Source organism: Eulemur rufifrons, chromosome 7, assembly GCF_041146395.1.
Source record: "Eulemur rufifrons isolate Redbay chromosome 7, OSU_ERuf_1, whole genome shotgun sequence".
Taxonomy (NCBI): Eukaryota; Metazoa; Chordata; class Mammalia; order Primates; family Lemuridae; genus Eulemur; species Eulemur rufifrons.
Window position 1 is genome coordinate 28401690 of NC_090989.1, and position 27949 is coordinate 28429638.

The following is a 27949-nucleotide window of genomic DNA, read 5'->3' on the forward strand; positions in this document are numbered from 1 at the left end:
AAAATAGACTTTTCATAACTTTTACTCTATTTCTAATATAGTAAATGGTAGGAGAATAATGACAAATGCATGTTTATGTTTGGGCATTCTGTTTTTCATTAGTTCTTTTAAGCTTTTGCATTTTCAAAAATACATTCAAACCTCAGAGCATGCCCTGTGCTGATGAAAGCAGCCTTTAAAGTATATAGGGCAGGGGATTAGGTGCCTTATCAAAAATATATTTCAAGAATAATTTTTCTAGTAGTTCCTGCTCTTAATTTAACTGATAAATTTTTTTTAAACAAAGCTTTTTGATGTACCTTTTTATTGGGAAGAGCTTTTATTTCCTTAAGTGTTTTGTTGCCTAAGTGTGATGAGTATCCGGCAGTGGAAGTTAGTGGAACAGATGCTTATTGTGATATATGAGATGAACTTGCTTCCCTAAGCACACATAGGCAAGAAATGCATCTGGCTTCTGTACATAACAGTCAATTATGTTCCCAAATGTGTTTGTGTACAATACATTGATTTTTAGGGGCAGACACCCTACATTTCTCTCAAAACTCAGCTTTGCTTAATTACAAAGTTCCAATTATGCTAGAATCTGGAAGATACTAAATTCCACACCAGAGACAGAGACTGAGCAAGTGATGTTCCCATGGTCTCCTAAGCTGGTATGTCCCACAGAGAAGCAACTTACATGGGGAAAAAGAATTGCATCCATAAAACAAGGACATGTTTGTAAAGCAGAGTGTAATTAAGTGTGCCAGCATGTGGAATACATACCAAATGAAATCCAGTTCAGAGGAGGAAAATAAGAGGAGGTTGAGGAAAATAAACAAATGAAGGGAAGCTTTAAAAAATAAGACTTAATGTAAACAGTGATGAGAGTACAGACCATTTCTAAGCATGGGGAAAACAGCAGCTAGATTGTCAGGGTGGAGTTTGGTACATGTGTGCATTGGTGGGAGTATGATGTGCATAAATCAGCCACTTAAGTCATAGCAACTATAGTTCCTTTTCTATTGTCTATATATCCTTGAATATTCCTTTTTTATTTGAAAAGGACCATCTAGTTGTGGGTGGTGAGTTAGCGTGGAGGACCTGAGACTATTAATCAATAGTCTAGTAGCTAACCCTTTTAAAAATAGTTTTTGATAGAAATCTTTACGATGTATTATTTCATTGCCATGAGTAGCAGTGCATTATAAATAATTTTACCTTTTTTCAATCACTTAGTGGGTAGGTAATGTGGAATAATGACCCTTCATAGATGGCCACATCCTTATCCTTAGTACTTGTGAATGAGAGAGTTAAGGTTGCAGGTAGAATTAAGGTTGCTAATCACCTGACCTGAAGATTATACTGAATTATCTGGGTGGACCCACTGTAATCACAGGAAGCTTATAAGAGGGAGGCCAAAAGGTCAGAGTTGGTAGAAGGGGATAGGATGACTGAAGCAGAGGTTGAAGTGATGTGGTTCGTTGATGGCGACAGGGGCCAGGAGTCAAAGAATACATGTGATCTCTAGAAGCTGGTAAAGGCAAGAAAGAAAAAAAAAAAAAATTCTCCCCTGGTGCCTCTAGAAAAAGCAGAGACCTGATGATAACTTGATTTTAGCCCAGTAAGACCCCTTTTGGACTTCTGACCTCCTGAACCATGAGAAAATAAATATGCCTTGAGCCACTGAGGTTGTATTGATTTATGATAGCACTAGTAAGAAACTAACTCACTTATATAGTGTTTGTTATTCCTGTATGTGGTATATAGAATCAATTTGGATATTCCAGGAAACAATTGGAAATTGATTTTCTTAAGGAAGTCCTTCATATCAGAATAATGAGAAATTTGGAGTAATTGTCCTGTTTTATGAAAGATCACTATGCAACAGTATAATGGTTAAAAAAGTGGGTGTCTTCTGAGGACTAATAAAGTCATAAAAGTGTCCTCTGCTTATGTGAGGCTTGGATGGTGCTCAAAGGTTATGTCGAATAACCTCATAATCTTTCTGGACTATAAAGTAAATAGTAATTTTAGCTTGAAAGTGCTATAATTTGGAATCATTTGGTCTAATATTTCAATGAGAGTTGAGGTTTTGAGAATAGCTTGAGTTATTTGAATTAAAGAGCAGAATATGGGGCGACAGGATACCCATTTATAATTCAGTTTTCTACTGTCCATTCTACTCATACATTTACCAGCCATTTAATCGTAGGACATTATGTTAAGTAAATGCAGACATTGTCTAGAGGTGGAAACAGATGAAAAGTGCTGCAAAAATAATAAAGTGCTGAGAAGGAGCGGAGTTGAAAAGTCAGGGACAGCTGATGGTTTTCCAGAGCCACAGGACTGAAATCAAATAATATTATGAAAGGTTGAGATCACTCAAGAGCTCTAACTTGATAATAGGTCAAAAAACTAAATTAGTCATGTTTTTTAAAAACTCAAAAAATTTTCCTTTTGAAAAAAAGTTTTAAAAGTAGTGAACCTTTGGGTTAGATTTTCCTTTCTCATGTGTAAAATGCTTATGGGAAAACAGAAAACAAGTCTGACAAATGTGATGATCCTTAAGTCTATGAAGGGTATGATGTTCGTCCAGAAACTAGAGGCATTGCTAGGAAGCCTCTGTGCAAAAAAAAAAAAAAAAGAAGTTTTTCCTTGTAAGAAATAAAATTCTAAAAGTTTATCCCTGCAACATGGAAAGGATATGGTTGAAATTAATAACACAACTTTATAAAAAATGTTACCCCCATAAAGATTTTTTGTGGGATTAAAAAAGCCTTTAAAATTAAGAAATATAACATGGAGAATTGCATTACATTAAAATATAATGTTCAATTTTACAAATTATTGTAAAGGGAACAGTTAGTTTAAGAAATAGTGTTGCCACTTCCTCAGAAACCTCGCCATGCCTCTTCCAATTAATGCCATCACATTCACAAATTGAAATTATTTGGGGGGAATTTAATTCCCTCTAGAAGGTTTTGTAAAAAAAAATTATTACCTAATTTCCCAAGTCTTCTTTCTTTATTAGCCTTCTTCTAAATAATTATGTTAAATCAAATTCACATACTCCAGTACATTTTCATAAAAATCATATCTTCTAGATTTGACCTGTGTAAAGTTCTTAAGATGTTTGTAAGGAACAGCTATTTCAGAGATTATGGTATCTGATTTATCTAATTAAATCCTGGCAGCATATTGAATTGTACAAAAGTAACAGTAATAAATCAAATATCATGATTTGAAATGTCTCCATCAAACATTTTAAAACGATTTTCAAGTTGACTAATTTGAGTCATTACACTTGGCCCTAATAGTAGAAGGATTTTAAATGAAGCTCAGTTGAACTTGGCAAATATTATACTCCAAGTTTTAATAGTCATAACAATTCCTGTGCCTCATTTAGAAAATAATTATTTCCAGAATCCCAGTGCTTTGACCATAAATGCATTTATTATTCACTAATACTTTTATTGGAAAATTAGCCTGATTTCTCATTTGGGAACACTCTGTCAGATAGGATTCTAATATTTGAGTGTAAATAAAATTTCAGGGCATTGAAAGCAGCTGGAAAATAAATGAAAGGGTGACCATCCTCTCTCTCCTTTCTGCATCAACGACCTCTTCAACTCCTGACCTAAAAAGTGTTATAACCATATGGTGAAAACTGGAACTGCATGGATGTAGCTTACTTGTTAAAATAATGAATTATACAGAAATTGATTTATTTCAATTATATTCAAGAGAATCTATTTTTACTTCTTTGCATTTCTGGAAGTTGGAAAAGAAGTTAGGGGTCTTGTGGAATAGTGAAGTCTAGAAAAAATTCCATGTTGTTAAATTCAGTTTAGCAGGATAAGTTTACTAAAATCAACATAAATGGAACATGTAGGGGGAATCTAGCCCCTTCAGTTTACCACTGAAGAGAATTAATCTTAGAGAGGTTAAGTAATTATTACATGGTCATTTTCCTAATTAATAACTAAGCCAACCAATGTCTAGATTTCTTAACTTTAAGACCATTGCTCAGTAAACTCTATCTTCCATGGTAGAGTCATGGGTAATCATAAGCTTAACACAAGAAGATAGCACAAAATGTATGCTGCTCATAGACTGCAGAGTAAAATAAAGCACTTTTTAATCCATTTCCCTTTTCCAAATCCACATGTAAAAGGTTTCTTGTGGAATTTCCATAATGCCAAGATGGCTACATATAGCAGAGAGATTGATTACTCAGACTTCTAACGAGAAACACTTAGAATTATGAAAAACAAGGGACATTCTATATTGATTTAGCACATTCTCATTTTTTCACTCATTATAGCTTACCCTAAAGTAAAATGTAATATATTCATCTGTCTTGTTTGGAGTCTGTAGTTAGGAAAATACAGTGCGATGACTGAAGATACACATACGGACACACGTGTGTGTCTGTGTGTGTGTGTATGTGTGTATCATAAACTTTCTTTAATTTCATAGTTTTTTTCCTTTCTTTTAAAGTTAGCTCTATCTAGGGAGAAACAGCGATTCAAAGATGCAAGCTATTTTTGTAAAAAGCAACTACACACCTATCCATAGTGCAGACACTATGTCTGCCTAGTTCTTTCTAAATTGATCTTTCATTTTAACAAATTCCTACTTTATCTTCACAAATTTAATTTCAATCAGAGAACTCTTACCCAGATTCCATATCTTGGCCAGGCAATCAAGAATTAAGCCTCACAGATAGGTTATTTCTATTTCCTTTAAAAGCGTCTACCGGCCAGTATCACTGTTTGTTGTCTTGCCAGTGGTGTCCTAATGACTCAGCCGAGTGAGCTTCCAGAGTTGGGCTCTTTTTCTTTTTTCTTTTCCTCAGGCTAACTTCTTTTCTAAAAAGACATGTTCCAACTCCTGAGAATCTCCAAGCTTGAAGATTATGAAATGATTTTTTTACTTTCCACGTAGCTTCAAAAATGAGACCTGCAGCTGGATAAGACATGCGTGCACATCTGTGTGTGTGTGTGTGTGTGTGTGTATGTGTGTGTGTGTGCATGTGTTTTAGTGGATTTAACCTGTTCATCCAATAAGGTGAAGCAAATTTCATAGTACAAGGAGAAGTTTGAAGACCAAGGAATCATTTTGTTTGAGAAAGTTTGAAAAGAGGTGCTATGCTATTGAAATTTTTCTTTAGCTTTGTGTTAAATGTTAAAAAAAAATATAGTACTAAGTAAGCTACAGGAAATTGACTGTTGCTAAGTTCTACACTGCCTTTTTAATTATTAATATATTAAAATGAAACTTGGTTGACACCAAGGGACAACTTTTCCTCTAGCCTTCATAAATTGAGAATTGTCTTTTCCTCACCCTCCACATATTTATGGCTAGAAGATGAGGTGGTTTTTCTTGCCTCCTATTCAACTTTCAGACTGCTAATCTCTCTTCCTCTTGCAATTTATATTGCTTGTTTGAAACTTAAATCTTTTGGGAAAGTAGCCATGCCCGGTTTGTGGTGGTGATATCAACAGATCCCCTGATCACTCTTGTCATTTATTTAAGCTTTAGATCCTTGCTCAAAGTATTTTCAGCCAAGTCTTGTCATCATTTCAGTCATGTTAACATCCACACGGAAGGACCATCAAAATCCCCTGTTCTCTCCATTTTTTGACATCTTTATGTCCATTGCCTTTTAAATTTCCTCCACTCTAGTTACCCCCTCTCCATTTTTTTGACATCTTTATATTCATTGCTTTTTTTCTTTCCTCCAATCTAGTCACCCCTCTTGTGATCAATTCTGAAACATTTTCTGCATCAGTAAGTGTACTGCCAAGATCTCAATGCAAACATCTCACCTTCTGGACATCGTTTCTCTCCTAGCTGTTTCAGTCAAATGTCCTCATTTCTCTAATTCTGCATCCCATATTGAGACTCTCCCTAGGCCACAGCTACTGCTGCTCTGTCATAATCCATCAGTACCCTCCTGTCTTCATTTTCACATTTTCTACTTCAGTTGCCATAGTTCATCTTTAGCACTCCCTTGCAAATGCCCCGAGATTCATTTTCCCACCATTAAGAGGACAATTTATTTGTTTCTGTTCCTCTACCCAACCTTATTTTGAATTTTTTTTTTGTTTGTATGTGGGACAGGGTCTCACTCAGTTGCCTCACCTAGAGTGCAGTGGCATCATCATAGCTCACTGCAACCTCAAACTCATGGGTTCAAGCAATCCTCGTGCCTTACTCCCAAGTAGCTGGTACTACATGAATGCACCACAAAGCCTGTCTAATTTTTCTATTTTTTGTAGAGATAAGGTCTCACTCCTGCTCAGGCTGGATTCAAACTCCTGGCCTCAAGCGATCCTCCTGCCTCAGTCTCCCAAAATGCTGAGATTATAGCCCTGAGCCACCTCACCCAGCCTCAACCTTTAAATTTTGATGTTCCTATGGGTTTCATCCTAATTGCTTTTATTTTCTCTCTCTACACATTTTCTCTAATCTCAAAACACCATTTCAATACTAAATCACCAATAATTTCCAGTCTTACAATCTGGTCCAGATTTTTCTTCTGTGAGACTTGACATCAACACTTGGATAATTCACAGACAGCATGTCCTAGTTTCCCACAACTCAGTATATGGCACCACCAACCATTCTGACAACTAAGCCGGAAGCTTATGGGTCATTTTTGTGTCTGTTCTCCATATTCTGAAAATATCCAATTCCACGTTTCTTTTAAAAATATTTTTATTCCAAATGTATTTATAATTTTTTACTTATTTTGATTTCCAATGTCCCCAGTCTAGCCAGATCCACATCTTTTCTTACCTATTATTTTCCTAGGTTCATCATTAGTCTACCTACTGTAATTCTTTTTTTTAATTGTTTATTTCATAATGTTACAGGAGTACAAGGGTTTTGACTACATGAATTGCTTTTGTATAGTTCGAGTCAAAGTTATGTGTACCCATCACCCAGATAGTGTGTATTGTACCTGTTAGGTATGATTGTACCCATCCCTGCCCCACCTGCTGGATTTCCATTGAGTTTTACTTCCATACGTGCACATGATGCAGATCACTTAGTTCCAATATAATAGTGAGTACATGTTTTTTTTTTTTTTTATTCTTGTGATATTTCACTTAGGAGAATGGTTTCTAGTTTCATCCAGATTGTTACAAAAGATATTAATTCATTTTTTATGGCTGAGCAGTACTCCATGGTATACATATACCACATTTTATTAATCCATTCATGAATTGATGGGCACTTGGGTTAATTCCACATCTTTGCAATTGTGAATTGTGTTGCAATAAACATTCGGGTACAAGTGTCTTTTTGATAAAATGGCTTTTTTTCTTTGGGTAAATACCTAGTAGTAGGATTGCTAGATCAAATGATAAGTCTACTTTTAGTTCTTTGAGGAATTTCTATACTGATTTCCATAGAGGTGAACTAATTTGCAGTCCCACCAACAGTGTATAAGTGTTCTTTTCTCTCCACATCCATGCCAGCATCTGTTATTTTGGGACTTTTTGATAAAAAGCCATTCTCACTGGAGTTAGGTGGTATCTCATTGTGCTTTTGATTTGCATTTCCCTGATGATTAGAGACATTGAACATTTTTCATATGTTTATTGGCCATTAGTCTATCTTCTTTTGAAAAGCTTCTGTTCATATTTTTGCCCACTTTTTAATGAGGTTGTTTGATTTTTACTTGCTGATTTTCTTGATTCTTGCTTGATTTGTAAATTCTGGTTATTAGCCCTTTATCGGACACAGAATTTGAGAAAATATTTGCATGCTATACATCCAATACCTACTGTAATTATTAATCCTCTATGCTCTATTAGTTCCATAGAAACCAAAGGGATCTCTTAAAATGTGTATAAGCTTATACCTCTCCCTAAACTTCTAATGTACCTGGAATAAAACCCACATTCTTCACCATTACCAATAAAGACCTGTGTAGTTTCACATCTTCTTCTCTTTCAGCCGTATCTCATTAACCTTTCTTCCTTTTTCATTCTATCCATATTTATAGTTTTCAATTTTTCACACATGTAATTTATAGTTTTCCTACACATGTCAAAATCTCCCTTCTATCAGGGCCCTGGAACATTCTAGTTTGTCTTCCTAAAAGATTCTTTTCCTATTGTGTGCAAAATTAGCTGTTCTTATTTTTAGGTCTTATTTTAAATATTACCTGAAAGAAGTGGTTAAAGTCTATATAATCAAAATTAATATCACAATATATATATAAATTATATGTATAAATCTTGTATAATCCAAATTAAGACTTCATCTATCTCCTGTTTCCTCCAACACCGTTGTGTCTTCAGTCCCTTGCTTTACTTTGCATGTAGATGCATTTTGTAATGATCTCCCCTCTTTGTTTAATTAGGTTTCTGCACTTGTCTTCCTCTCTAGAATGACAACCCTTAGAGTGCAGGGACTCTGGCTTTCTTATTCATTACTGCACTTCAGTAACTATTGTAGTATCTCACATGTGTTTGTTGGGTGAACTAATTGGATATAGACCAATAGGTCCAGTGGAGTCCACCATCTAATCACTTCATGTGTGTTCCAAGACTCAAAGGTCCCTTGCCCTGTCTTAATAAAAGAGATATGGGTCAGGGAATCTGTTCTGGGGATGGCTCAATTTTAAGTCTGCTTGAGAGGGTATCAGGATAGTGAAGAATGCTTTTATGGTACTTTAGAAATTCCATAATCCTTAGGAAGAAAAATCACTCCACCTCTCTGAAGAGACTTGAAGCCCCTATGACTCTAACTTTAGAACGATTATTGCTAAACCTGTAGTTTTAGGTTTTTTTTTTCACTGAAAGTATGAATGTAGAGTGTTATTTGATTAAGATCAGAAAGACTTTAGGTTTCTATGAAATCTGTGTATCTACAATTTTTAAGTATGTACAATTTTATAAACTAGTTATTCCTAATTTTAGGATGACAAATAACCACCTGGAGTTATTACAATGTATTTTCCAAGGCATCACCCACAGCATGTCCTTAGTGATACCCAGGACTGTACATTTCACTAGATGTCCTGTATGATTCTAAAACACAACATTTATGTATCATACTTTGGGAGACAGAAGAGTATATTATGTTTCTGTTTCAAGATGACTGGTTTCTTGTGGTGCAAATTAGCAAGTGATTAATCAGTTTCCCCTGAACTAATGGAAGAGTAGAATTATAATACTTTAGAACTTGCAGGAATCTTAGAGATTTTTTTTTTCATTTGTCGCATATGTAGGGACTTAATCTTGAAGAGATGAATTAATTTGTCACAGAAATTAAATGGGGTCAGAAGTCAAGTTTTCTGTTTTCGTCTGAGATCTTTATTCTAAAACATGATGGCATAGAGTTATATTTTCAATCTGTAAGTTTTATATTATTGAAACAAATAAATAGCATTAATAGTTACAAGTGTATGCATATATCTACACATGTAATTTATGTATGTTGCAATATTAATTTTGATTATACAGGATTTTGGACATCACTATTAAACACCAGGTATAGTTTGGACTGAGATAGGTCCTTTCTGTGAGAATTTACTAAGGTCAAAAAAATCCCTTTTAAAAATTATTCAATGGCACCTAGTCCAAGGACAATATTAAAGTAAGGCTCTGGTATTATATCTTAATTTAAGTTATTACTGAATGTAAGTCATGTGATGGCATTTAATGAGACTTTTCCATTGAAAAAAATCAATGTTAATAACTAGAACTCAAGAGCCGTAATGGGCTCTGCTATGTTTTTCTGACTTAGATTGTGTTCCTGTAATACGCCAAGAAGAGGAATTGATGACCTGAGAGCTATGGTCACTTCCTGATCTCATTTGATTCTTTGGCCTTTAGTTTTAAAAGGGTGATCAAAGAGGTTGCTTTATAATGGAGAAGTTGAGCAAAAGGATCGTCAACCTGGGCATGTATTGGTACAGCCCAATTCTCACTGGAGAAGCACTTTAGTAAAGAGGCCTGTTGCCAACAGAGAGGTACTTGCAAGGACACTTTGTTCCAGGGAGGAATTTTTTTTTAATAGCTGCTATAAAAACTAATACTAGAAGCTGACTAGAGCCACCCTCTCTAGTTTACAGTGGCATAGCAAGTCTGAGGCATTACTTATCTGCATGTAGAAACAGACTTTGTTTAAGAATGAACTTCGTACATACTATGACTCAGATGGTTGGTAAAGTCTCCTGGCTGGGGAAGAAAAAATGATCTAGAAGGTCCACATAAGCAGTAGAACCACTGAGGGGAGGGCAGAAAGGTTTTTGAAGCTGCTTGCAGATATAACCCAGGGATAGTCTGTAATTGAAGTGGTCCTAATACCTAAAAGCTTCTGTTTGCTTTTATAGCAGCTGTTCTACAGCCACTTAACTCAGGGCTGTCCTTTTTAGTTGGTGCCTCTAGATGTAAAGCATCCTTCAGACCAGGTGGTATCACTGTGGCTCCATTTGATAGAGAAAATCCTGGAGATAGACTGTGAACCCTTAGGACACCATGGCGCCATTTCATAGTGCTGTTTGTTCCAAAACCCTTGCTTAAAGATGTGGAGACAACCCAAGTGCCCATCGATCCATGATTAATAAAATGTGGTATATGTATATGGTAGAGTTCTACTCAGCCACAAAAAACAATGGTGATCTAGCACCTCTTGTATTATCCTGGATAGAGCTAGAGCCCATTCTACTAAGTGAAGTATCACAAGAATGGAAAAACAACCACCACATGTACTCACCATCAAATTGGTATTAACTGACTTAACTTACCAACACTTAAGTGCGCATATAGTAGTGACATTCACTGGGTGTCAGGCAGGAGGGAGGGAGGAGGAGGGCATGGATATATTCACACCTAATGTGTGTGATGTACACCATCTGGGGGATGGACACAGTTGAAGCTCTGACTCAAGTGGGGCCAAGGCAATATATGTAACCTAAACATTTGTACCCCCATAATATACTAAAAAAAAAAAGCCTTGTTTAACTAAACTAATTAGCTATTATGTAAGACAAAATCTAATATACAATATATTCTTGAGGTCCATTTTCTTTTCTTTGGTGACTTTAAACATTTGAAAGAGCAAGATGAACACTATTGAGTCAAGGTGTGTTTGTATAGTCATTACTAATCTGAAGGCTAACTCACATCTATTTTATGGGCAGAAGAGCACAATGGGCCCAACTATTGATGCTTTAGGACTCATTCTAATCTTTAAAAAGAAGGGGTACAAGTAGAAGTACATAAAATAAGGTAGGCATTTAGCATTTAGTTTTCATTCTTACATGCATAAAAAAATATTCTAAAAAAAGATGGAGGAGTCCATGCCATATCTTTATGGTAAATGTTACTTTATTTTCTAATTCATCTAGCATGCTTTTTTCTAATTATTTCTGATTTTTCTTTCATATTGATTTTTAAAAAATGCATTGATTTTATCTTATATGAGTATAGTTATTGATTGATAACAAAATTACTTAGAAAGCTATGATTTTTATATTTATAGAATGGAAGAGATGGCATACAGATAATACATCACAGTAACTTGGCATTTATGAAATATTAGTTTTCTATAAACAACTCAGAGGGGAAGGTTACATTTCTTTTCATTATAATAACATTTCAAAAGCCATCTGTTCTTTAAAGTTTTACTAAAATATATAGTGGAACTGGTGTTTTATATGCCAATCTTCCCTGAAGAGTATTTTAAGATTTTTCAAATACTGCCTCAGTCTATGTAGAACAGTAAAAATTATGCCTTTTTAAATGACTACTGTGCGTAGGTCAGCAGAGGTTAAGGAAATATTACATAAAAATCATTTGCAAAAGTAGCTCATTGAAGGGTGATACATTTTGAGAGTTAATTTTGATATTTTGGTACCAGGTGAAATAGTTACACAGTGATTAGAAGGGAACAAAGTTCTAACAATTAGTGGTTTAAAAAGTGCCTGCATGCACACACATATATACTTGTGTATATGTATACCACTAGGATTAGTCTTTGGGAACAACAGCCTGTCTTGCTCCCTGACCCTAAACAAATAATCAGACATTACTATTGCTCTTTTGTGATATTACTCATATTTTATTCAATGTAAAATTATTAATAATTCTAATAGGTGTTAGTGTGGTGGTGAGATTTGCCTTGGACACTCCAATTCATCATAATATATTCTGAAGTTTTGAATTGTGTCTCATAAACTATTCTCAAGTTTTGAGTTAACTGGCATTCTAGTAATATCGGTAATTTTAATTTTAAAAGAGATTCAACAACTAAACAAAGCTAATCTTGTGTACTTCAAATTAAGAGTAAAATTAATTCTGGAAATCACAAAACACTTGTAATTACAAATCCAGGTATATAACCCACAGGAACACTCATATGTACATATACATATATAAAACATGATAAAATATATTTGTTCAACATGGAAAAGGTTGATGATATTAGGAATTAATTATAATAATTAAGTTGCCTTATGTTTTAATGATTTTCAATTTTAAGATGTTTATTTGTGATCAAATGCATAAGGTTCTGCATGCAATAGATCTCTTTTTCCTCTTATCAGCATCATTGTTTAATGATTACTGGACTACAGTTAGAAGGTCCTAAAGTCCTGCCTAGTGGTTTTCCAGATCACAGGCTTTGAAGTCATCCTGTTTTGGCTCAAATCTCAAAAACAGTACCTATTAATTGCACGACTAGGGAAGTGTGTGGCTTTTCTCTAAGCCTTGGTTTTTTCCGCTGGGAAATGGTGATTTTGAAACTGCTTAGTTCATAGGCTTTCAAGAATGTAAGACATTTAGCACAGTAAAATAACCTGGGGTGCAGTAAGTTTTCAAGAAATATTTATTAGTACTAAGACTATCATAGCCATCAACATTCCGTCCTTACGCATGGATTCAGAAATGCCATTGCAATCTTTTCCCCTGATTGGTCATTTAACATGAAGGAGCTTAAGTTAGACAATCCTTAAATTTCCCTTTACTATGAGTCTGAAATGAAGTAACACAAAGTGGGTAATTAAATCCTTCTCTTTTTTGATGTAGGAGAAAGGGAAAAGCAAAACTTCTGGATGGCTGGATTCTCTTCCAAGTTTACTGAAATTATGATTGCGTAGCATTTTTAATAAAGAGTTTATTCTGGAAATCATTGAATTTATTTAATACTTTCCTTAGCTCCATATTTTGTCAACTGTGGAAAAATTGAGGTTTAAAAGAAATTTCTGATTTAAGAATCCCCTTGATCACTATTTAAATTGTAATCTTGTAACTTCTTAATTTTGATCTTGGAGGTGTTTAGCATTCTTCAGCATTATTGTACTGTATTACATATTTATGCACATATAAAATGTATAGTTTTAACTGTTTTACTTATTTACCTGTAAAAAGTTTTGAACCTATCATGTTGCAACTTTCTATTTTTGCTTCACTCTTCATTTTTTACCCTTATCCATATTGGTACATGTGACTCAAGTTTATACATTCTAGCTAGTGTATATCATTTAATTGTATGAATAGATAACTATCCTTTGATGAGCACTGAGTATTTTCATTTATCAGTATGAGAAACAGTTTCAAATGAACATTCAAGTATATTTTATCATATATAATGTATGTATGTATAAGAGTTTCTATGGATTATATATCTAGATTGGAATTACAAATGTTGTTTGATATCTATACTTAATTTTACTCTCAATTTTAAGTAAACAAGATTAGTTTTGTGTACATGATGAATCTCTTCATTTTGTTAAAATTACTGATATAACTAGAATACCACTGACCTCAAACTTTGAGAATATTTTATGATATTCTAAACTTACATAAATGTGTTGAAAAGGCATTTTTGTATATGTGCATAGTAATGACATGGTGTTTATAATGCATCAATTTGCCTAAATAACACGATATAGTGTCCACATACCATTTTTTGCTTGACTGAACTATAACTGGTATATTGGGAGTACTTTTTAAGCACTGATAGGTTTAATGGTCTATTTTGCAAAATTATATTTAAAAATATCATTCACATGAATGTTTAGAATATGGGGTTAAAGGTGAATGAGATTTCATATTAATCATCATCCTAAGAATCCTACAGGGAGAAATGATTTTCAAATGTTATCTCCTTGTAAGCAGGATAATTTATTTGTACCTTCACAACGTACATTAGTTATGAGATTTGAGTAGTAATATATTTCTTTCTTTCTTTTTTTTTTTATTTCATCTTATTGTTATGGGGGATACAGAATTGCAGGTTACATACGTTGCTCCTGTACCGCCTTTCCCCCCAAGTCAGAGCTCCAGGCGTGTCTGTTCCCCAGATAGTGCGCGTTGCACCCATCATGTAGGTATATATCCCTCCCTTCCCCACCCCACCTTCCCGAGTCAGCACCTTCAAGCGTTACCATTCCCCAAACGGTGCGCAATGCACTCATTGGTAGGCATACACCCATCCCCTCCCTCACCCCCCACCTCAGTCTGATATCCAATTGGTGTCGTTCCCAGATGTGTATTTAGGTGATGATCAGGGAAACCAATTTTCTGGTGAGTACATGTGATGCTTGTTTTTCCATTCTTGGGATACTTCACTTAATATAATGGGCTCCAACTCTCTCCAGGAGAACCATAGAGATGTCGTATCTTCATCATTTCTTATAGCTGAGTAATATTCCATGGTATACATATACCACAGTTTACTAATCCAATCATGTATTGATGGGCATTTGGGTTGTTTCCACATCTTTGCTATTGTGAATTGTGCCACTATAAACATTCGGGTACATGTGTCTTTGTTACAGAATGACCTTTTTTCCTTTGGGCATATGCCCAATAATGGGATTGCTGGATCAAATGGCAGGTCTACTTGAATCTGTTTAAGATACCTCCATAATGCTTTCCACAGGGATTGCACTAGTTTGCAGTCCCACCAGCAGTGTATTAGTGTTCCTGTCTCTCCACATCCAAGCCAACATGTGTTGTTTTGGGTTTTTTTGATAAAGGCCATATATTTCTTTAAGAATGTAATTTATTTTACTTTCATACCTGCCCCACTCACTATGCAGAGTTTAAAATGCAATGGCCAGACGACAAGAAAGTGTCACCAGAAGTATGTGGACGTGGACTCCGGGACTGCTAATGATGATTGTGATCTTTTGGGGTCAGCAGGGAAACGGACAAGGCCAAGGTAAGTGCTTGCATGTTCTAATCCTCTGAGAACCAGATGTGAGTTTCATTTTATGATGAAATTATGTGGATTTTTGATTTGATATTCAATCGATTTGTTATAATCTTTTCCGTTTTTTGTTAAAGTATTCTGTAATGCCTCTGAATCAGTTAAATTGAAATAGAATTAGGTATGAGTCAGTGTATAAAATCTGAAATTTGCAAAAGTGGCTTTACTTTGTTATAGTAGATGCTGTTTATATGTGTGTGTCTGTGTGTTTGGAATTTCACAAGAACGTAAAGCATATAAAGGTTTTAATCTTTGCAGAGAAGTTTTTTGATCTCTGTTGCTTTCCTTTAGTGATTTTTATGTTTAATTTTTTAAATTTCAAGAACGTATTCTTAAAGGACGTGATGTTCTTCAGAAATTAAGTAAGTAATTTGATGTTCCTCATTGTTCTGCCAAATATATTTGGGAAAAAAATTGATGAAGGGTGGAGTTGCAAGGTTTTGGTGTCCTGAAATGTCCTTTGGAGAATAGAAAACGGTCATAGATTTTTGTAATAAGGTTTTCAATACTGATTTAATCAACAGCTCTGCAGAGTGGTTTATGCCAAAGCTAGTACCTGTGAATTTATTTTGTGATAAGTATCATATTATGCTTGGAAGTGTATTGCCTGCTCAGGTACAAATTGCAATTTAATATTTTGCATAAGAAGTCCTGGCACCCCTGAATTTTTTATTTCCTTGGGGGAGAGTATATTTGACATTGTTTCTGTGTTTATCAAGGCTTGAAAGGAAATCTGTGAGCAGGAAAGTTACAGGGGTAGGTATGTTACTCCAGATAAAACTAAAAGTGTGTAATGGTATTATATAATTTTGATGGACCTGGGTTTTCCTGGTCCTTTGGTTTCCAAAATATCCAATAAGTAAATATTCAAGTAAATTTATTAACTCTATTAAAAAGATACTTCAAAAACAGGAGTTTTCTTGCCATATGTAATATTGTTCAATGAATTTTTTAAATGAAATAGGTATTTTTTAAAAATACAAATGCAAGCGTGTCTTTGTGTGTGACTAGGTATGAATACATATATGCAGATAATTTTGTTAATTAAGATAAACTTTGATTTTAATACTTTCATTCCTTTAAGAATTTATGTTAACATCGTACTTGAATTCTCATTTTTCATTTCTTTTATGATCCAAATAATATCAGAAAATCATATTTAAAACATATAGTATGTTTTTTCACCAAAGATCTAAAACAAGAATCTGTAGGCAGTAGCTATATTGCATTTCTGTTGGCTAAGAGAGTTGTTTATTCCTCTGGCAATGTGTGGGATCACTAAAATGCAGTATGACAACAGTTTTTTCTTTTCTTTTTTTTTCTTTTTGTACTTATGATCCAACAGGAGATGTAGTATTACATAGGATTGCCAAAACTCCTTCCTATCATTTCCAGGAATAATGGCTTGTTCTAGATGGGCAATAGCTTATTAGATATTTAAAATATTGGATAAAAAATAAGTATCTTCTGTTTTATTTGTCCAAACCTTTTATTCTTTCCTCAGTATTGATTGCTCAAATATTCTTTCCTTTGAAAGTGACCATCATTTATTACAAAAAGCCCTGAAATCAATTCCAAGCTTAGCCATAGTGAAGCTTATAATGGTAAATGCGAGTTAAGTAATTTAGTTTCTTTTTAAAAGAATAAATTAAAATAGACAGTGATTCAAAGTATAAATTAAAGTAGACAATGATTCTATTAATATTTGCATTAATAGAAAACATAATGGAGTGTTTTAATATTATGATTAAGGGAATTTTGCTTCCTTTGTGGTAGCTAGATTGAGAGAAGTAGATTTCTTAGGTATGATAAGCAAACCTTATAATTGTACATATAACCCAAGCTGCATATTGTCATTTAGATCAATTGGCCTCATTACCTATCAAATATTATTTTTGGATTTTGGATTTTCAATTAAGCAGAATTTTTAAAGTATTTTAAAATAAATTTTATTAGGTATCTTTTAAAATAAAAACCTAAAAGCTCCTTACTGCTGGCAAGAAAATAATACATTAAAAATTTTAAAATAAGGAGGGAATGGTGGGAAAAAAGAATATAGACGTATTTGTTACACCTGAACTGTATACTTAAAAATAGTAAAGATGATGAATTATTTATATATATTTTACCTCACTAAAAATAAATTAATAAATAAGATTTTCTGTATATTAAGTTTAAAACTCTTCCTTAAGCATTGGTTATTTGGATCCCCTAAGTCCAAGATTATTATTAACTATCAATGAAGTATGATTTTTACAGCAAAGTGAATTCAAATGTAATAATGTCATTTTCACATAAAATTAAATTTCTTAGGCATAAAAAGTAAAGCTAAACTATATGTTCTATATGAGCTACTCATATTTATGAGTAGATTATATTCTAAATAAGTCATTGGGAAATATGGATGTTCTTTCCTATAGAAACCACGTTAGAAACAGTAGTTAAGTTGTAAGGACAGAAGACAAGTCTGTTTAATCAAGAATATACATGAGACATCATACTCAGTATGCAACTGTGTACAACCATCACTTGTAACAAGTGGGATGTAAGACTCGGGGGGATGGGCGGTACATGGGCAATATATATAATCTGAACTTTTGTACCCCCATAATAAGCTGAAATAAAAAAAATGCATTGTGAATTCTAAATAAGAATTGTGGGCCATGATCTCTCTGGGGGTATTGGGGTCAAAATAAGGGGAAAGGGATGCATAGTGGATTGGAAGCAGGTAGATGTTCCTTGTAGAATTTTTATCTGTCAAGAAATACATCTGCTTGAGAACATCCATTTCCCTGACTTCTGACTTATGTAATAATGAATGCTGGTCTTCAGAGTATCATTCCTCAACTTGGGTTCTGTCCATATCTATGCTGCTTAGGAGGTTTGTGCATCAGAAAATGATCAATATGTGCAAATGAAGCCAATCTTTAAGATAAATTATAATGTATGTGAATTTTAAAAGAAAATATACCTAGTATGAATATAAAACAAGTGATATAAATGTTCAGATTTATTTGTCTTTTAAGGAATTATCATGAGACACATTTCCAAACAATGAAGTTAGATGCTGACTTTGGGATAATTTAGATAAAACTAAACTAATATTTAATAAGTATAAGTGTAATCTATAGCACAACAAGCAAAACCCTGGGAGTGCTGCCTGAGAAGAGGGGCTATGGAAAGGCACCAGAGAGCCCAGTGGATTTACAGATTGATTCTCTGGAGTGCCAGTAGCAGTTATTTCCAAACTGAGAAATTATTTCCCAAATAAGCAAGCCCATTTTTTCACTCCTCCAAAAATATGTTTAAATAATAATATGAATGTGTTATTAAGGTAATAAACACTTAGAAAAAAACATTTGCTAAGATCAGTGTGAATGTAAAGGCAATACAAAGCAGCTTGGGATTAAGGAGAATGCTTGCTAAAAATAAAGATTTTGACTTGGAAAAGGAAATAAACAATTCATTAATGCTGTTTGATAATTCTTTAAAAATATTTCTGTTATAATGGCTTTAATAAAGGAGTGCTTTTTTGGTATATAATAAAGGTGTTCTTTTGGGGGGAACATAATATGAATATTTAAAAGAAGAATGAAATTAATATGTCACTATTTTCAAAAGCTAGTTTACCAGAGTTTTTGAATTAGCGTTATTTTAGTGTTTTTGTCACTAAGATAAGGTTTAAATATAGTAATAATTTTTAACTTGTTATCACAAATACACAGAACATTCTAATCAATTTGGTTTCCATGATGAGTTTGTATGCTTAAGTTCCAAACTGAAACCCTGATGCTAGATGCGATAATGTCTGACATTTTGAAGAAGCAAGGGGAACTGACTTATGTAGCAAACTTAAATTTTGAGGACAATTCAATTTAATTTATCTTCCATTTTCATAACAAGATTTTGGCTCAGATATTAAGCATTTAAAAAACAAAATCTAATAATATCTGGCAATCTTCAGTTTTATGATCTCCACCATGAAATTATGTTTCAGTAAAGGAGCAAAATTTTGGAAAAGCAGATCATTTTGTCATCCTATTTAGCAAGTTCTTTAACTACATTGTCTTGCAATCATTACATGTAATTATACTGAGCCAATCTCTTGTGTCTTGTATTTCATTGTCTGACATCCAATTTTTCTCTAGAGAGATCAGAGTAAAAGTATCCAAGAATCGTAGGAAGGATAGACAGATCAAGAACTCTCTCCCTCTCTCATTCTCTCTCTATCCTTCCTTCCATCCAGTCCCTTATAATCTTTTCCCAGTGCATCTGAAAGCTATTTTTATTGTTTTATTTATTTTCTCTTTTATTTAAGAAATTTAAGTGATTTTGTAATTTTGTCAGTAACTGAAGATAATATCTAACTTTGAATTGAAGGTTGATAGCTATAGCTTTTTAATTAGAAAATCTCTGATCATGTGACCTATGAGTTATAACATCTTAGGATCACCATTGGTAAGGACTAATCACCATGAACAACCTTAATGCTACCTAGAGTTTATTGTTTTAGAGGTTGCTTGGTAAATTATTTTCATCATATAATTCAATCTTGTTTTAAGAAAGATGAGCTCAGACATTTGGCAGTGAATACTGAATGATTATTTGTGTATCCCAAGAGATGTGACCGTAACATATCATCAAGCTAAGCAGTGGTGAAATTGAACCCTGCTATATAATAGAAGCCAATGTTTCTTACATTCTTTGTCAAATGTAAAGACTTTTCTATTGGACTAGGTAAGAATATGTGGGAGAAATTTAATTGGATTTAATTTAGTCTATAGCAGAATTATGTTACATAGGTAATTCTGGTTTTTGATTCAAACTTCTTAAAATTTTAGATACAAATATCCAACGCTTTTAACTCAAATGAATATACACACCCAAGAACATTTATAATCCTAATGGTCATTTCCAACAGCTTTTTCCTATAAAAGAAGCCATCCATTTTTGGAAATTATATGCAATGCACCACTCTTAGAGCTTGAAAGTTTCATATTGTATGGTAAACAGGGATAGTGGCAATTTAAGAATGTCCATGGATTTTCTTTATGGACAGTAATGTTTTTGAAGAACTTTTCTTCAAAATTTGGTTTCTTGATGAAATGATCTGTATAGATTTGTCATGCATGTCAGATCCTTTGGTAATGTGAAAGTTGTATTTCTAAAAGTAGTCAGTGTAAGCCCTTTTATGCAATCTGGATGAGAGATAGTATGGAAGGTGTATGCTGTAATATCTGGTAAAGATGTGAAGTACTTCCTTAAAAACAGAAAAGAAAAAAGCTTTTATTTTTTTCTGCAGGAAAGGATTTCTTTCCACAACTTAGATTAGATGCTTTTAAATTAAATCATTGTGTGGTATTTTGTTTTTGTGTTTTAAATGGTCTTTCTTAGCATCAAAGACATTGTCATGGAACCAAGGCAAGTTGTAGAATGTTCAGTTTTTATGGGGTAAAAATTTGGTAATTTGTAGCTCATTTTACTAAAATTGCATTATATCACCCAATATTTGGATGTCACTCATTCATAACATTTAAATTTTTTTTTCCTTATCATGTAACATAAAATAACATGTTTCATTTAATTTGTTCTTTAAGGTAAATCTCATTTTAAAGAAGATTCTTCAACCCTCTAAAATTAAATTAAATATATTTAGGAAAAATTATTTTAAACACTATATTAAGTGATGTAAACATTTTTATTGAGCTTTAGTCTTCTATTTGCATGTATTTGGAGACTGTACAGGCCACTGATTTAAAATTAAAATTTAATTTGTAGATTTTGGTTGTATTGGGAATTTGTTATGGAATTCAGCATGACGAATAGGCAAATCTACTGGACATCATTGTCTGTATCATATGATAGCCAGCCTCATCTCTCTCCCCAGCCACATATACAGAGAAAAAAGGAAGTCAAATTTTGAGTAAAGAGATTAAAAAAGCTATAGAGATAGAAAGAGGGATAGAAAGAAATTATGTAAATAAACAGAGAAATAAAAGGTCAAAGTGATAGGATCAGGTATAAGAAATGCATAATTTAAGATTCTCTAACATAAGCTATTAATACTAAAATATAATGTATATTTTTAAAAAATGAATTTATATATGAAGTTTTTCCTAGGACTTTCCTGCCCTCCCTCCCAATAAAAAAATAGGAATAGAATGGAAAGAGGCTTAGGAAAAAGGTTTCTTCCATGAAGAAGGCACTTGCCTTATTCCACATTACCCTATGACCAAACTCATAACCATCCCCTGGTTTGAAGTGCTAAAACTGTGCTTTAAGAGCAATATTAGCTCTTTGTGTACAAATTAAAGTACTAGAGCCTGGATGATGTTGGTGGTCAAGAGATTCCAAAAGGCCTTACGTGGGAGCCTAGGTGCCACAGCCTTTGTCGAAAGTTACTGCTTATTTTTAATTCTTACTGTTCGTGTCTACCTCTTCTACTGATTTTATATATATATATATATATATATATATATATATATATAAAATGCTGTATCTATATCAACATAAAACAAGCTTAAGAGTCACTTCTCTGTCACTTGTTAGGTTTCTTAAAAAAAAAAAAAAAAACCTCATGAATTACACATGAATTTCAGAGTTGCCGAGTGAGATTTTAAGAGACTCAAAAAAATAATCTGGCATCTTTCCATTATGAAGACTATGCACAGTGTTCATAGTGTTTGTCTTTAAGGGACATGCCTCGTCCATCAGCAACTTTGCTTCCTTAAATCATCGTATCTTGTCTAAAAGCTTTTTCTACAAAGTTAGGAAGCACTAAGATTTATGTGAATGTATGGTCATATCACAGCATAATCTATTTATCAATTGTAACTTTATCAAAGCATAAACTGGGTTTTTTTATAGTTAATTATGTATGACCTAGTAATTGCAATGCAATGTATCTTATCTTTGTTTTTTCTAGTGATGATGATATTTTATTTATTTTTCTTATGGTAACTTCTGATGCATGTTTGTAAGATCTTCCTCCCTCTCTTATCTCCATCTGTCTATCTTCTTTTTGTCCTTCAACTCGTATATCACATCCTCTGTGTCTCTTCCTAGATTCCTCCTTCTTATTTTGGTGGTGTTTCTCATAGCTACACAGCTCCTCATACACAACACTATCAATATTTCTCAATCTTCATTATAATTCTTGGTTTGTGTTTTTTCCTTATTTATTTATAAACTCCTTAATTACTCAAACTGTGCATTTATCTATTCAACAAATATTTATAAAGTATTACCCTTGGGCTAAGAACAATTCTGAGTGAAAAAAATTGGCCAAAAAGTCTGCCATCATGATGTTTGCATTATAATGTCAGGAGACAAATGGAAGACACTGAGCAACATAGATATATAATGTATAGTAAGTTTAGATGGTTAAATATCATAGAATTCTGAGAGGATAATTTTTAATGGATAGTTAAGAAAGGCCACCCAGAAAAGATCACATTTGGGAGTCCAAAGTAGTGAGGGCCTGATCCACACAGGGATTTAGAGGAAGAACATTCCTTGCAGAGAGCGCAGCAAGTATGTACACCTTGAACATTCTAGTGTTTTGCAGGAATAGCAAAGAAACTATTATGGCCAGAGCAAAGCTCACCTGATGGGGAGTATTAGAAGATCTGAGAAGGAACAGAATGGAAGAGAAGGAATAGTAATTGTGTAGAATCTTACTTGCTATTGTGATGATTGGGCTATTGTTTGGAGTGAGGTGGAAAGTTGACGGAGATTTTGTGTTTTCTTTTTGATAATTCATTATGAGTTTCGAATGTCGCCACTAAAAAATCAATAATTTTGGTTTATTTCTCTTGCAGTCAACTACACACTAGTATATTAATGTTAAATTCTAATTTAAATTGATTAAAATCAGATTTTATCTTTTTGTCTTTCTCATTACTGAATATCTAATTTTTAATCAATTTGAAAGCTTTCTGGAATAGTGTTCCAATGCAATTTAGCATAATGTATAACTTCTTATTAAGATTTAGGTACTTAATTGAAGATACTAATTAGAAAGGTCATTTGTTCTGTTGGATGATGCTGATAAAAATGCTTTCAAATTACTATCTTGTCAATTGATACCATATTAAGTTGTGTTTCTGGAATCCAAATTTAGACAGTGGTAATGAGTTAATAGCTCTCAATAGACACCTTTCATCTCCATATTCAAGAATACTTGAAAGTGGAAAAACTTACTGGCTTCAAATCTTGGGAACTAGGAATAACCAGAAATGGGTTCTGTTTATTTACTTCCTGGTGAAATTGTCTTCCTGGTAGGAAAGTATTTCCTTCTACCCAGCAAACATTTACCCTATTCTGCCTTGCCTTATGGCTTTGTTTTGGCCAAAATAGAGTTTTTTGGTGGGGAATCAACCTCTCATGGTAGAGTGACAGGAAAAATGCTGAGGATACAAAATGATGTACACTTTAATACTAGGTAGAAAAGCATAAAGAGAGAAAAAAAGGGAGAAAAATAAAGAAAGGGAAAAGAGAAACAGAATAACTTCAAAATTAGTAAAAACAATTAGCAAATACATACTGGTCAGTAAGTCAATCAACAAATAGTCATAGAGGGCCCGCTATGTGCCAGAAACTTGGCATACAGCAATGAAGAAACAGAGACTCAAGTGGTTATAGTGTAATGATGAGGGAAAGGGGAAAAAGACACACAAATACATAAACAAATCAGTAGTATGAAGGACTATGAAGAAGATTAGATGTGAGACTGTGATTGAGTAAAACTGGCAAATAGGGAGGCACTGAGCTGGCTCTAAGGGTTTCAGGGAATTTCTCTCTCTGAGAAACTGATATTTCATTTGAGATTGGGAGACATGATGTGGGTGCTCTCAGGGACCAAATTTGGATTTTGTTGCAAAGTTTGGATGTAAATTAAATCTGTTGAAAGGTTTAAGATAGAGATGTGATACACAGTCAGATTTACTCTTCCACAGTTCCCTCTCTCTGCAGTATGATGGATATATTATTGGGGCAGGATACATTAGTGGAGAAAAGGGATCCATTTGACTGACTCTTGTACCTGTCCAGTTGGAAGATGATGCTGGTTGGGATGATGATTATAGCAACAAAGTTGTAGAAAATTGGTTGGGATTGGAAGTTGTTTTGAAGATAGAGCTGATAGGATTTACTGATCAAGGATCATACCAAAGTATTTGGACCTGGGGACCTGGTGAATTACGATCACTTTTACTGAAATGGGAAAGGCTTGATGACATGAAGTAGATTACAAGTGGCAGAGGTGTGGGTGGGTGCATGTGTGTGATTGATTTTACATTTTATTCATCTAATCGAGATGTTTATTAGAATCCAAGTGGAGATATCAAGCAGACACTGAGAATATGACGTGGCTAGATATGTGAGTTTGAGAGTCATAGGCCTTCAGATCATGCTGAAAGTCATGAGTTGAGGCTGAAGGTTGGCAAACTACAGCCCAGGAGCCAGATCTGTCAGCTGCTTGTTTTTGTATGAGTCATGAGTCATAATTTTTTTGGAATTTTTAAGTTTAAAATATAAAAGAAACAGAATACTTTCTGCAAGGAAAACTGCCTAAATTTGCCTCTTGGCCCACAAAACCTGCAGTATTTCCTGACTGGATCTTTGCCAAAATTTTTGCTGACTCTTGGTCTAGATGAAACCCTGTAGGAAGAGAGTATTGATAGAGAAGAGAGAAGCATAGTAATGGAAATTAAATTATATCAACTGCAGTATACAGGGAAGAAAATTTAAACCTGGATGGAAGATAAGATCAGTAAGATACTGAAACAACAACAAATTCATCATCAGAATGATCAATGAAAACTTTGGGGGCATAAAGGAAATAAGGAAATGTCTTCATCAAACCATTTATTCACTCACAAAGAGCCTAGACAGGAAATATACCTTGTTTAAGGAGTTGAGAGAAGGCTAATGTAGTTTGAACAAAAAAAGCTGATGGGAAGCTGGCATTAGATCTAGCTAAAGACTTAAGGATGTGCCAAATACTTAAGGCTTTTAAAAGTGATCTTCAGCAAAAGAGGAAATTCTGAAGATGGAAGAGCAAATCTTATCTGATGGGAAAAGATCACCCTGGCTATATGTGCATTCAGGATGGACAAAAGCCAACATGATGAGGAATTAAAATTGTCTATTGGAGTTAGTGAAGAGAAAGCCCCAGGCAACCTTGGCAAAGGCAGGTTTGGTACAAGATCCATATTGAAATGGGTTTAATAGTGAGTGAGAATAAAGACCTAGGTGTTATGTTTAATGGAATTTTATTAATCCTTTCACTATATGATACCTGGATGGTCAAAATAAAAACCTTTCTTTCAGGTTTTTTTACTTTTGCTTTATTTTTAATGTAAATTTGGATTAATTTTTTTAAATTGTTTTTACAATTGGAAATTGTGTTTAATAAGTATAGAGTAGGGCCAGAGAAAATGAAAAACTATTGTTGAATAGAATGCTAATATGACTCTTATGACACTGAGATACTTCTCTGACACTTTATGTTTTCTACCCTTGCATTATTTATGGACGTATGGGAAGTTTTGCCCTAGCCCCATGCAAATTCACCTGGTGAACTTGTTCTTCAATGAGGCTCAGATATGTCCTTCTGTCTGTAAGCTTCCATGGTTTCTCTCATGGAGCGTGGCTTTCCCTACTTGAGTCTTTCCATAGTACTCTGCAAGAAGACATGCTTCTCTCATGACAACAGCCACCACACTATATGGTAATTACCATACCTGTCGATCACCCCCACTAGAATGTGGCCTTTCCATGAAGTCTGAGATTTCATAATTTTTCTCTGAACTGTATTAGTATTTATATTAAAAATAAACAAGTTCTTCTATTTTGAATATCCCATATCTTCTAATTTGAATGTGCCTTTTTCATTATACTATTATAATTACCTGCTATGTTCTCCTATAAAAACAAGTTTTAATTGTCCACAAAGACCTTCAAACCAAATCTTAACCAGTGAAGATTAATATATGGTTAACATCTATTAGGATATTTCTTTCCATACAGTATTTATAGCCCTCATTGTTATTAACAGGATTAATGCTTAGTTTGACATAATGCATTGTGAAGATTGGAATGATAAATATATAACTCTTACACAAAGATAATATTTTTGGATTTTTGTATCAAACATACCAATTATCAAAAGAAAAATCAAATGTTATCTGTTTATGTGTGTACCTGACATGTTCAGTGTATTTCAAGCCACATTTCTCAGTATGGATATGCTTACTTATTTTTGCTGGGGCAATATTAGTAATACACTACCTTTGGTTAATTTTTTCCTTAATATGTCTACTTGTTACTCACCATTTCTACCCCTTCTCACTCCTCATTCTTTATTTCTCATTTTCTGGTATATACTTACTTTGGATATTTTTCAATTTTGATGTTTTATTGGTTTTTAATAATTGCTACTCTTCTTGGATATACACAGATGTACTCTTCCATTTTGTTTGTGAATTTATCTTAGAAGCATTTTGTTTGAGCCTTTTACCCGTTGCTTCTCAGAAGTCCCTTTTGGGGATACTGATTTAATATGTCACCCACTATGAAGCTTAAAAGGCACGAATATCCCTGACTTTTGCTTTGATATAGATTGAAATGTTCACTCAACATGGACTAATAGGAAAATTTTTTTCCTTAAATGTTATAATACATTTCCTTTTAAGCAACAGAAACAAAACAAAAGCTCCCAAACTATCATTTAATTTCAGTGTTCTGGGAAGTAGTTGCTTTCTCAATAAAATAGGTTTTGTCATCCAACTTTGTGTGTCATTGCTGAACACACATGATGCTATGTAAGCACTCACTCACTAGATTGGAAAACATTGCTGTGACAAATTACCAGAAAAATAAGTTTTGATTGTTCCTCACATTCCAGAGATGACCCTTTCAAAGGACATTTGAATTCATTATGAATTATATAGTTGTATTAGTATAACTTTAATTCATTTGTAATCTGAACCTTATATACAATGCATTTGTTCTTGTGTTTAACAATTTTTGCATGCCAAATCATTTGCAAACAAATGGCTCATCCTTGAGAAAGAGTTTAAGACTGAAAATACATTAAGTGCCTGCTGGGAATCTGTGCCAGCAGTTTTATCACTGTATATATACACATATAGTATAGGTGTATAGCACCTAATTTTATCCCCTAAATTTATTTGACAAATTTAAATATACAATCTCTAAATCACAGTGTCTCCTCATTATTGTTATTCCCCAAAATATAAATTTTTATCTTAATATATATAGTTTCTTTTGTAAAACTAGAAGCAATCATTTGTATAAAGAAGGGACAAATAAAACAAGGAACAATAAATTCAAGATGCATTAGAAGTCAGATTTCTTTTACAGCTGTCCATCCCTTCTTTCCTCCCCTCCCTCTTCACATTTACACATCTCACCAATTTTTTAAAGAAATTTAGAACATATCTAAGGGAGAAAACACATTCACCTTGTTCGGAAACTGAAGCATTACATACACTAGGTTATATCTTAATAAGTAAGTATAAGAAAAAGATGAAGATGAAACAGAATATGAAATGCTGTTAATAATACAGTTCTAGTCTAATGTTTTTCTGGGTAGGATAAGAGTATGTTGCTAGGAAATCTTATTAAGAGACCCACTGTACTAAATAGAAGAAAATGTATGTAGATCTCTAAATTCTGAAATGTTTAGACCTGAGTCCTTTTC

At 33.6% G+C, this 27949-nt stretch overlaps 1 protein-coding gene across 8 annotated transcripts in view; it reads left to right on the forward strand.

Moving 5' to 3' along the window:
• Nucleotides 1-27949, forward strand: part of ROBO2 (roundabout guidance receptor 2) — a 1642423-nt gene that overhangs the window by 10870 nt on the left and 1603604 nt on the right. For all 8 annotated transcript variants that reach the window (XM_069475019.1, XM_069475028.1, XM_069475029.1 and 5 more), the window contains exon 2: nucleotides 15053-15174. In XM_069475019.1, coding sequence (XP_069331120.1) covers nucleotides 15066-15174 — 109 coding nt within the window. In that variant the 5' untranslated portion in view covers nucleotides 15053-15065. The remainder of the gene's footprint in view (nucleotides 1-15052; nucleotides 15175-27949) is intronic.